We start from the raw sequence: 12,150 nt of genomic DNA, 5'->3' as shown, positions 1-12,150 counted from the left end.
GCCAAGAGATTTGTGGAACAAGAAGGAGGCCAGTGTTACTGAATTAAAAAGTACTTGCCAGGAAGTAAGGAATAATAAGGCTGGAAAATGGGGAGGCTATATTATGAAAGATTCTGAACACTAAACAGACATTTTTATATTCGATCCTAAAAATGATAAAAGATCTGAGTTTATTGAGTGGGGATGGAGTAGGATGAGGGACACCATCAGATCTATTCTTTTTTCTTTTTTTTTTTCCTGAGGCAATTGGGGTTCAGTGACTTGCTCAGTGTCACACAGCTAGGAAGTGTTAAGTGTCTGAGACCAGATTTGAACTCGGGTCCTTCTGACTTCATGGTTGGTGCTCTATCTACTGCACTACCTAGCTACCCCTATCAGAGCTATTCTTTAGGAAAGTCACTTTAATGGATAAATTGCTATGGGGAAAGATATGAGGTAGGCAGACGCATCAGCAAGTTATTGCAGTAGTCCTGATGTGAAGTGGTGAAGGCCTGCACTGTGGTAGCATCAGTATCAGAGGGAATAAGGGATATATCTGAGATGTTGCACAGTTAAAAGTGACATCACAACAGATTGGATGGGTGATGGTTGTGGCAAGAGAATGAGAAGTCAAGCTTGACAACATAGGTTGTTAGCCTAGGGTAATGGCAGTATAGTGTTGCCTTTGACAATAAGAAAGTTGTTGGGGGAAAAATAATGAGTTCAGTTTGGACTGTTAAAGTTTAAGATATCTATTGGACATCCAGTTCCAAGATGTTTGAAAGGCATTTGTAGAAGGGAAACTGAAGGTCAGTAAAAGAGAGAAAGGTAGTTATAAGAATCTTAAGAGATGATAATTAAATCCATGGGAACTAATGAGATCACCAAGTGACTTCACTTGGTAATATATAGAGAGAAGTGAATTCGGTTCAGGACAAACCTTGTGGGGCACATATGGTTAGAGAATGTGATATGGAAGCAAATCTAACAGGAAATTGAGGAAGAGTAGTCAGATAGGTTGAAAGAGAATCAGGAACAAGTAATGTCCTAAAAGTGTTGAGAGAATAGAATATCAAGGAGAAGATGTTCAACAGTGTAAGCGAGCAGAGGACTCAAGAATAAGAAAAGGTCGGTGGATTTGGCAAGTAAGATCATTGGAGAGAATAGTGTTGGTAGAAGCTTAAGAGAAAGAACGTAGAGGCACCTGTTGTTATATTTTGTCACAAAGGAAAGAATAGAGGAAAATAGTGAGGATCGATCAGATGAGAATTTTGTTTTTTGAAGAGAGGTAAACTTAAGAACATTTATCAATGGCAGGGAGAGATGAAATTAAGATAGAGTGAGAATGACAAGAGGGGTCAATCTGTTAGAGAAGACAGGAGGGAATAGAATTGCTTTTACAGGGAAAGGGGTTTGCTTAATTAAAAAAGACCATCTTTTCTAAGATGAGTGAAAGGAGATAGTGGGAGAAAGCATCTGAGTTTAGGAGATGATGGAACTCACAGTGAATATCCTCAATTTTTTTCTATAAAATATGAAGATTCTAATCTGTGAGGAGAGGAATAGGAGGGATCCATGAGAGATTTGAGGAAGATTGAAAAAATTTGGAAGAGCCTCTGTGCAGAGTGGAACAGTGAATTGATAAGGGTAATGTAGAAGGATTGCCTAGAAGCAGCTAGGACTCCAGGGGGTGATATATGCCATGCATTTATAGTGAATCCAGTTAGAACAGTTGCTTCATCTTTGTGTGAAGGAGCAAAGGTAATTTTCAGTGCTTAGACTTGGATAGATCTATATGGATCTCTAGGTCTAGTTTTTTCCTGAGTTGTAATCCTAATTATAAACTTATCTATTCAGTATTTTGAACTGAAATGCAGACATCTCAAGCTCAACATGTCCAAAATAGAACTCATTATCTTTTCTCTTAATCCTACTCTTCTGAACTTCTCTAGAACTGTCCAGGATACTAACATCCTTCTTCTAGTCACCCAAGTTCACAATCTCAGTCTTATCTCTATCTCTTCATTCTTGTCAGTTGCCAAATCATATTCTTTCTTCACATCTGTTGCATACTTGCCCCTTACCATTGTCACAGCCATCACCCTTGATCAGTCCCTTTTCACCTCTTATTTGGACTATTACAATAGCCTACTTAATTGGTCCTTGCTTTAGGTCCCTCCTTACTTCAGTCCATCCTGACCCAGATATCACCTTTGTAAGTAAGTGCTCAATAAATGCCTGTTGATTGATTAATTGATAAGTGGTTAAAAAAAAAGTGGATTAAATGTCTGTGCCCTTTGACCCAGAGATCTCATTGTTGGGTCTATAGCACAAGGAAGTTAAAAGGTTCCATGTATAACAAAATATTTGTAGTACCCATTTTCTGGTAGTAAAGATCTAGAAACAAAATAGGTTCTCATCTAGTGGGCAATATCTAAACAAAATATCATGCGTGAATGTGATGGATTATTACTATGCTGTAAGAAATTATGAGTGATGAATATAGAGAAGTGTAAAACTTAAATGAACTGATAAAAAATGAAGTAAGCAAAATCAAGGAACTGGTGACAACAATATCAACATAAAGAACAGCAGCCACAAAATAAAAGTGAATGTTACAAAATTACAAAGTATAAGCAAGGTCCCAAAGAAGAAATAAGAGAAGATAATTTCCCTTTTTTTCTAGAGGTAAGAGGTACACAGGTGTGAAATTATTGTTTACATCATTTATATCAACTTGCAGTGTTGTACTCTTGCTCCTAGAGAACTAAGCAGAAAAAGGAAAATGATATCCACAATGAGCACAATAAAGCAAACAAAAAATCAAAATTGAGTGTCATGAAATTATGATGACTAAGTTTGCTTCTGGGGAAGAACTGAGAAAATGTACTTCTTTCCCTTTGTGTTTACTGATATTTGGTTAATAAAAGTGAATAAAGAAGCATTTTTTAAGGACTTACTGCATACAAAGCCCTGTACTAAATGCTGCTGGAAACAAATTCAAAAGGAGAAAGTTATTTTCCCTCAAGGAACTTGCCTTCTAATAATGGGAGATAATACATGTAGGGTAGTGGTGTCTATAAGGAGTATTTTGGTAAGTCATAGAGATGTTGGGTGGTCCATTCCCAGTGCTATTAATGATTTGATTATGAGTCTAGAGCTGGAAAAATAGTGGATGTATTTTGCTTAGTGACAGATTAGATAGCAAGAAAATGGCTGGAGCCATCTTAGATATAGACACCAAGAGAACAGCATGAGCCTTTGGGTAAGAGCTGGAGATTTGAAAGGATTAACTTTCCTAGATAATGGTCTTTGGTTTGGAATGTAACATGGTGGATGGAAAGAGAATGCACCTAGTGTAGAGTGATGTGTCAATTTTGCTGATCTGATTTTTTATTTCTCTTCATTTAAAAAAAATCTTTGTTACAGGAGATAATTTTGCTTTACAAAAAGGATTAGAGCAGGGAGAAGGTATATTTTGCAAAGAAGCTAATGTAAAAACAAAAAGATATCAGTTTAAAAAAAAAAAGAATCTCCAGTGGGTCCCTATTAACCATCAGATAAAACTGAAACTTCTTTGCCTACAAATCTAAGCCCTCTACATCTTAACACCTTTGTTTTCTGGCCTTAAATTTATATTATTTTCCTCTTTGCATTCTAAACTTGATCCATTTCAATCAAACTGAATCACTTTATCCCCCCCTTAGTAGTTCTCCATTATGTTTTCTGGTTTCTATGCTTTTATTCATATCCTTTGTCCCACTCTGTACATGCTGAATTTTTACCCATCCTTTAATATCTGACTAAAATAATCACCTCTTCATGAAATCTCTCCTCCTGGTAGGGACCAACCTTCCCTGTTCAAACCACAAAGCTCATATTATACTTTTCTTTCTTTCTTTCTTTCTTTCTTTTTCTTTCTTTTCTTTGCTTCTGTAGTATTTTAATTAAACAAGGATAATAGCACAGTGTTCAGCATAATTGTATGTCTTTCAATACATTTTTCTTGTGTTTGGATTCCTCATCAGTTGCAGATGGTACTCTTTCCCCACAATCATTGGCTTACCTCATTTTGTTTCTTGTTTCCCCCTCAGCTTTAGAGCAGCAGTGTGATGAGCACCGGAAAAGAGCCAAGGAACTGAAGCATAAATCCCAACACCTGAATAATGTACTAATGACTTTGACCCCTGTCTCTCTTCCACCACCCATGAAACGTCCCCGACTTACAAGGGCTACCTCTGGGCCAGCTGCCATAACCTCTCAAGTACTGACCCAGTCTGCACAGATAGCCCTCACTCAAGGAGTACCAGTCTCTCAGCTTGCCAACTTACCCCTGAGCAAAGTGGTATCTACTCTTCCATCTACCATATTGGGGAAAAGTTCAACCCAAGTTTCTCCCGCGAGTTCCCCAGCCTCACCACTACTTGGGGGATATACTGTATTGGCTTCTTCAGGTTCTAATTTCCCCAGCACTGTGGAGATCCATCCTGATGCTTCCAACCTCACTGTACTCAGCACAGCAGCAATGCAGGATGGCAGCACTGTGGTTAAAGTGGTGAGCCCTTTCCAACTGCTCACTTTGCCTGGCTTGGGTACCACCATACAGAACGTAACACAGGTGTCTCCTAGTGGTAGTACAATTGTGACCGTGCCATCTAGCGCTGTGGAGAGTGGAGCAACATCAGAGGAGCATACCACCATTGAGGTAACCACGGTGTCAGAAGATCATGATCAGAAGTAAAAAGAATAAAAATTTTTTTTTAAAAGAAGGAAATGGACCTGTAACAGAACACTTAAAAATGGATTGTGTCTTTGAGAGCTGCCTTTTCCCAGTCTGTGCTGCAGAGTTAAGAAAATGAGGGTAAAAAAGGTAGAAGGAATCAAAACTTGGAGATAACTTGGCTAAAGTGGGTAATGGTGAGGCTGCTGAACCAAAGAGAGAGAAAAGAGAGAGAGAGAAAAAACACCAAAAATAAACAAAAAAGGGTTAGATGAATTATTACAACTTATAAAAAATTTTCAAGTACTAAACTTTTCTCCCCCTTTTTTCCTGGGATATGTATTTTTCCATCTATTGCTTAATAACATGGTTTCACATTTAGAAGTAGCAGGAAAATGACTAGCAAGAAGTCCAGGTAAAATAGGAGGGTGGATGAAAAGTAGAAGATGAAAAATATTGAAGAGATATTTGTGAATGTGGACCTAAAGAACCTCAGGAAAATGTTGATTCTCTAAGAGTAACATTACATATCAGTTCTTGGGGTTTTGATCCCAGGGTTTTCTGTTGCTTTCTTGTCATTTCCTGTGAAGGTTAGTTTGGTTTACAGCAAAGGGTATTTGGTAAAGTTCAGTTAATGCATTTTTGCACCAAATGAGGTCTATATAAGACTTAGGAGCTTGGGATGGCAAATATCTGCACAACTTGGTGCAAATCAGTAGTCACATGTGCCTGTTTTTGTTTTTTTTCCCAGTTCTAGCCAAGTTCCTTGCCTGAGGTCTGAGAAGTGTTCAAGGGAAAAAAGGGACAATAATAAAGGTCTTGGGGACCATACCCAAGTGTGGAAAATCCATGGATCCTATGGATTTGGTGTCTTCCCACAGTTTTTCTGTAGGTTTTAATTTGAATAGTTTCCTTCCTTCCCCTTCCTTTTATAATTATATATACATTATATTTTTATATAATGTATATGTGTACACACAGGTCTGGGAGAAAACTTTAGAAGAATCTTTCAAGGTGCAGGTGAATGAGTTCAAAGCAGGCCACATTGAGATACAAACTTCTTTCTCTGTCTCAAGGTGGGTACTAATAAAGGAGAGGGCATAAAAGGGGCCAATAAATGTGAATATTTTACCCCCAATCTAGGAAGATTGAGCTAATGAGTCAGTCTATTTGTCCTATATATGATCCTGACTAGGCCAGATTAAACAAGTAGTTTGAATATTTCAAAAAAAATCATTTCAACATTCAGGGAAAGTTAAAATTTGTAACATTTTTAACAAAAGAATGTTAGATATATAGGTTTCCTAAAATGACTCTGGAGTTTGTATGTTTCATAATTTTAAATGGCCTACCATTGTATTGGAATCCTCAGAAGATAATCTCATAAGTTTATCTAAACCAATATTGAAAATTCTTGGGCTACTTTGCTTTTCTCTATGCTAGGACTTGGGAACCTTGTACTGAGAAGAAGTAATTCTGGCTTTTTAGTGGCCATCATAACAGCTAGTAGGTTGTTTTAAAAAATTGTGTTACATTCACATGTAATAAAGAAGTAATCCCAGGAATTTAAGAATACACCTATCATCTAGGAACCCAGTATGATTAGGCTTTGCCCAGTGTTGGGATATACTAAATAGATATGAAAACAATAACAGGTTACCAGAAATATAACTAAAATTTTGATAATAGTAGGGCACTCAACTCTTTGTAAATCTAGGAATAAGGTACATACAGTATATTAAATGTTACTGGGTTATAAGATTTAAATTTGGTGGTTACTCAGTGTTGCTTTCATACCTCACACATGCAGCTTTTTAGCATAGATTTATCTCAAGAGCCACCACTATAGCACACTTTTGTCAGACATAGCCTGACTATCTCTGCCACCTGAGCCTTCAACAACTGGAAGTTTGGTGTGTACAAATCCTGTTTAAATAGTAGAGTTGGATATGCCTAAGCATATCCTTGGCCTCAGAGCACTTCTTTGGATTTGCCAATAATGTTTAAATCATGAAATCCAACTGGCTATTCCTAAATGTTTAAAACAGCACAAATATATGGCTGCAGAAAGATCATGTGCAGTGAAAATGTTTCCTGCTCTGGGATCTGGGTTTAGGAGGATTCTGCTCATAGAACATAGTAAGGAAACAAACCATTGAATTCTGCTCGATTGTGAGGTCATAAGCAACTTGCTGAGATGTTCTGTGTTCCGTATCATATGCGTAAAGGGAAAGCATTGCTCATAAGATACTCTCGAGCTACCGGAGAGACTGGTCTTAGAATAAAGAATACAAATTACATTCTGGGTCAAAGAAAAAGTTATTTTTCATTAACTAATTTTGAAGTTTCCCTTGCCTTTTTTCTTTATTTTTTAAAAGAAGAAAAATTCTTTATTAAGGCTAAGGACATTTTCTTGCAGGAAAATATCTTGCAGTAATCTGGAAGATCAAAGTGCCTTAGTCACAATTTTAAATTTGGAAATTCTTGGATTTAAATTATTTTTTTTTTGTAATTTTCTGGCCTTTGCTGACTTTTAAATTCCTTCTTCAAATTGTCCCCTGATTTATTGGGAAGGATTGATTAGCTCCAGCATGTGTTATTCTTTCCAGCAGCCTCATAGCTTATTCCAGGGAGCTTGGTGATAAGGAAGTTGAAGTCTGTCAGGTATAATTTCTTAAGAAATAGAAGGAAGTGAAAATATTTATTGAAGTGATTTTTCTTATACTTCTTTCTGGCTATAGAGTGTGTCCTGTGTTGTAAGTTTACTTTATTAGGGCAGCTAAAAGTATACAATCTCATCACTGGCCTAAAACATATTTTTCTTTGTTTGTGCATGCACGTGTTCTTGTGTGTGCATGTATTTTGAAGGAAATTTTGGCCATAGCCCAGTTCCTGCCCTCATAGACTAATTATGCCTTTGCTTATAGGTCAAGCCAGTTTAACGTTTGTTTCCTATAACAGTCTTGCAGCCCAGCAGCCCTTTCATTCATTGTCTGACTAGTGACTATTGTGGGTATCTTTTTTCTTAAGTACATCAGGGCTACATGAGGAGACCAGTAGGTCACTCATTGTTTTTTTACTCTATTTGAAGCCATCATTAGAAAACTGACTTAATTTAACATAGTGTGGCTTCAAGTGGAGTTTATTTTAAATGCACCACATTATATTCCTTCGAATTGATTCATATACAAATCTATTGCTTTTCCTAAGACATTCCCATTTCTCCATTGTGACTTTTATCCAATATTGCTATTCTCTCACTGTGTCAAATTACTGAAGCCCTGGTGTCTTTTCTGTTAAACTTTGTTCACTTTTCTGTTATGAGTCATTTGGTTACATACCAATAATGACTTAATTATATTCACTTTTAAAATAATTTTTTCATGCTTCAGTTATGAGTCATATTACCTGTAGAAATTTGATTATACTTGACATAATTAGTTTAAGGGACTAAAAGGGAGTGGTAGTATTGACTCATTATTTTATATATGATGTAACAAATTTAAGTCCAAAGGCTAAATGTTCTCTCAGTGCTGTAGGTTAAAGTATACCTACCATTTTCATTAAGCCCTGTAGCCTTACTATGTTAACAGTGGTTCAGCAAGCCAATCTAGCAACAGGTTTTTTTCTGATGCTCATAGAATCCTATGCTGATCTTATCAATGTCCTCAATCTTGAAGGCTCTGTATACACAGTGAATCAGACTTAACAATAGTCATCCTCATATTTTCCTTTCTTAATAGGGTGCTGTTGGGATAAGAATCATGTCACTAATAAAAAAAAATGGTTATTACCCTTGGGAAAAGCCTTTCATATGGTTTTCTATTTTAAATACTTAATTGCACTCTACCTTTTCATGCTGTCTATATAACATCCACGGTCCTTTCTAGCTCTAAATCTATGATCCTATGATCTTTAATAAATGAAGCTAAAGGACTAAATGGAGTAAGTGGGTTAATTTCACTTACAGCAAGAGCAGGAAACCTTTCCCTCCTTGCCCCCGTTCGACCTATTGACCCATGAGGGAGAAATTCAATTTTACAATCTAGCACAAATCAAAAGCAACAATGAAGTGCCACAAACAAAATTTAAAAATTTTTTGCTTATTGTTAACATGTTCTCAACTTCAAGTTCATGGTTTTATTAACTCTGTTCCCTAACTCCATCATCAGTACCTTTAAAGAATTGATAAGACCACAAATACTAACAAGTGTTTTTCTAAAAGTGCATCTTTTAAAGACCTGTATTTTTTTTAAGGACTTGTCACTGGCTAGATAAAATCAAGCAGAGAAGGACAACCCCAGACCTTTGGGCCATAGTCTTAGAGGATAATGCTACCAGTTTAAGTTTCTAACGTAATTAGTAAATGATTTTCTCCTAAAAAGGAGAGGGTTTTTTTTTTGTTTTTTTTTTTTATGTGCAAAGGTATGGATCCATTTGTTCTTTACAATGATTTTTGAGCCCTGTCAATAGAGATTCCTTAGTTAACTTTTAGTATTCATTGTACCTAATAAAAGATGACTTCAACTGAATGAAAAGATCTTGTTATTTTCAAACCCTTAAGTAATATTTTAATAATTGAATCTTTTGCTTCATTTGGAAATATGGGGCTAAGGCTGAGATATATGGTATTAGATAATGAAAGGTGTGATTTCTGGAAGATACTGATACATACTTAGAGAAATCATACCCCACTTAAACTCATCTACAAACAAATTATTACTTCTGTAGCTAATATTTTCATGTACAGCAGCACACAGCAGGCCCCTTCCCAAAACCCCTGCTGTATTTAATTTATGTAAATTAAAAGTAGCACATGTACTCTACATACTGTCTTTTTAGGACACAGGTCCCAGTTAGCATTCTTTACCTTCACAAACCCCTCAAAGGATACTGCTCTCCTTACATGGGTCAGGACTTTAACCCTAAAATTAAAAGTAAGAATACTCTGAAACCATGTACAAGAGACAGGTTTGCCATAAAATGAAAACTGTAAATATAGACAGACTGGTTTTATTTAACTTCCATTTTCCAGAAGATCTGGAATTGAAAGTTGCTTTTCCTAAGGGAATATTTGTTTCCTATCAGTGCCTGCTCAGAGATGATTTGGGAGGAAGGGTTGACATTTTGAGTTCTGTTTTGTATATTGTTTTTGCCAGTATCTGCTTGATATTTTGATTTAAAATAAAAAAAATTTTTTTCATATCTTGTGTCTCCTGATTATTGAGGATTTTTGAATCAGGTTTAGTGTAAAACATTGTATCTTTTTGTTTTCTATTTTTTCAATTACATGTAGAAACAATTTTTAATCATGTGTGCTTTTTCTTTTATTTTGAATTCCAAATTTTCTCCTATATTCCTTCCCTTCCTTTTTCATTGGGAAGGCAAGCAGATTGCTATAGGTTGTATAGATTTTCTATATATACATACACATATATAACCAATTTATACACACACACACACACAGAGTCATGCAGAATACATTTCCATATTAGTCATGTTGTAAAGGAAAACAGAGTCCCTCCATGCCCCCCAAACCTGCAAAGTGAGCAAAATAAGCTTAAAATTTATGCTTTGATTTGCACTTAGACTCCATGAGTTTTTCCTCTGGAGGTGGATAGCATTTTTCTTCACAAGTCCTTTGTAATTGTCTTAGATCACATATTGCTGAAAATAAGTCATTCACAGTTAATCATTATACAATAGTGTTTCTGTGTCCATTGAAAAATATCCTGCTGTAGTGTCAGCTCTTAAATGCACTTGAAGAACTTATGGTATATAATGAACTTTAAAAAAAATCAGGGAATTCAAATTTGAATTTGGATGAACATTAAATTTTTCTAAGTGCCCACTAGAGATACAGACTAAATGAAAGTCTGCCCTGGAGGACATTCGAATAGGAGGTGGGAATAAATGGTGGGTGGGATGCAACATGTATACAAGGTAAGTAAATTAAAAGTAGTTTACAGAGAACAGGATCCATAACAGTTAAGGAAATCGGGAAAATCCTCTTTTGTAGAAGGTGACGTTTTTTTGAAGTTAGAGATTCTAAGAAGTAGAGGTGAGGAGAGAACACTCCATCCAGGTTGGGAGTGGGGTGGGGTTTAGGAAGTCTCAAAGATAGTCTGTGCATGGTTCAGAAGCAACAGGCATAATGTAGCATATGGGAAATTCAATTCCCTTCTAATCACCTGCAATCTGGCTTAAGTTCTCATTTAACTGAAGACTCCTCTCTACAAGATTATTAATGATCCCATAGTTGCTAATATTTAATGGCCTTTTCTCAATCCTTTTTGACCGCTCTGCAACTTTTTACAAGGTCCCTTTGTCAAACCTTCTCTTTTGAACTTTCTTACTATCATAAGTACTACCATCCTAATTACCTACACTAGAAAAGTGGTTATCATCCCCATCCCCTCTTCATTCATGTCACATAACCAGTTTCTGAGTCATGGCTTATTTCCACAACTGTTGTGAATCTCTCCTCCCGCCCCCCCTCTCAGTACTTGGCACCCACACAACCATCACCCTAATTCAGACCCTCCTCTTTATCTGGGTGATTGCAATAGCCTTTCCAGTGCTCTCCCTGATACTAGTTTCTCTATATTCCAACCCATCAGTAAAACTTTATATTTTTCCCCCCCTCCATACAAGCTTTACTGCAGTTATGTTGATCTTCCCCTGATCCCAGCCTTTTTTATCTGCTGATTCCATATTTGAAATTTGCAAGAGACACCTAAAGAATTTGAGAACTACTTCAACAAATACTATTGCTGACTTTTCCGTCTTTTTTTAAAGTTGTTCATTCTTTTTTTCAGTTGTATCCAACTCTTTGTGACTCCATTTATGGTTTCTTGACAAAGATACTGGAGTGGTTTGCCATTGCCTTCTCCAAGTCATTTTACAGATGAGGAAACTGAAGCAGAGTTAAGTAACTTGCTCAAGTCACACAGCTAGTAAGTTGTCTGAGGCTGGATTTGAACTCAGGAAAATGAGTCTTTTTGATTCCAAGCCCACTACTCTATCCACCTTTCTTGAATTTTTATCTCAAATCCCACCTTCTTCAAGAGTTTTGCTGGCTTTCTCCCATCACTGCAAGTGCCTTCCGAAATCTGGTATTATATCCAGTATATAAGTAATACTAGCATTTACACGTACAGTATATTTAATTTCCAAACTTTCTCTACCAATGCAGTTGAATAATTTCTATAACTTTATGGTTTTTGAGAACTGCCTCAGACATTGAGAGTTTAAATGACTCCCAAGATCACAGAATGAATTTGTATTAGAAATTAGATTCTTAAGATTGGCCCTTTATTCATTACAGCAACCCAAAGTTTATAATACCATGAACTACTGAGAAGGTTATAATTTTCTCTTTAAATTAGTTTAATAGTGACCATATAGCTTTAAAAATAAGGATACTTCTATTTGAAATAACTAAAAATTTG

General features: G+C 36.2%; 1 protein-coding gene and 1 long non-coding RNA gene across 6 annotated transcripts in view; one reads left to right on the top strand and one right to left on the bottom strand.

Moving 5' to 3' along the window:
* Positions 1-8,235, top strand: part of GMEB2 (glucocorticoid modulatory element binding protein 2) — a 55,644-nt gene extending 47,409 nt beyond the window's left edge. For all 3 annotated transcript variants that reach the window (XM_031951788.1, XM_031951787.1, XM_023494446.2), the window contains one exon: positions 4,074-8,235. In XM_031951788.1, the coding sequence (XP_031807648.1) occupies positions 4,074-4,720 (647 nt within the window). In that variant the 3' untranslated portion in view covers positions 4,721-8,235. The remainder of the gene's footprint in view (positions 1-4,073) is intronic.
* The window catches only part of LOC116421531, a 75,647-nt gene that overhangs the window by 61,002 nt on the left and 2,495 nt on the right, over positions 1-12,150 (bottom strand). The window lies entirely within an intron of this gene.

This window comes from Sarcophilus harrisii, chromosome 2 (assembly GCF_902635505.1).
Source record: "Sarcophilus harrisii chromosome 2, mSarHar1.11, whole genome shotgun sequence".
Taxonomy (NCBI): domain Eukaryota; kingdom Metazoa; phylum Chordata; class Mammalia; order Dasyuromorphia; family Dasyuridae; genus Sarcophilus; species Sarcophilus harrisii.
Note: the sequence above shows the minus strand (reverse complement) of the source record. Positions and strands in the feature narration are given on the sequence as shown.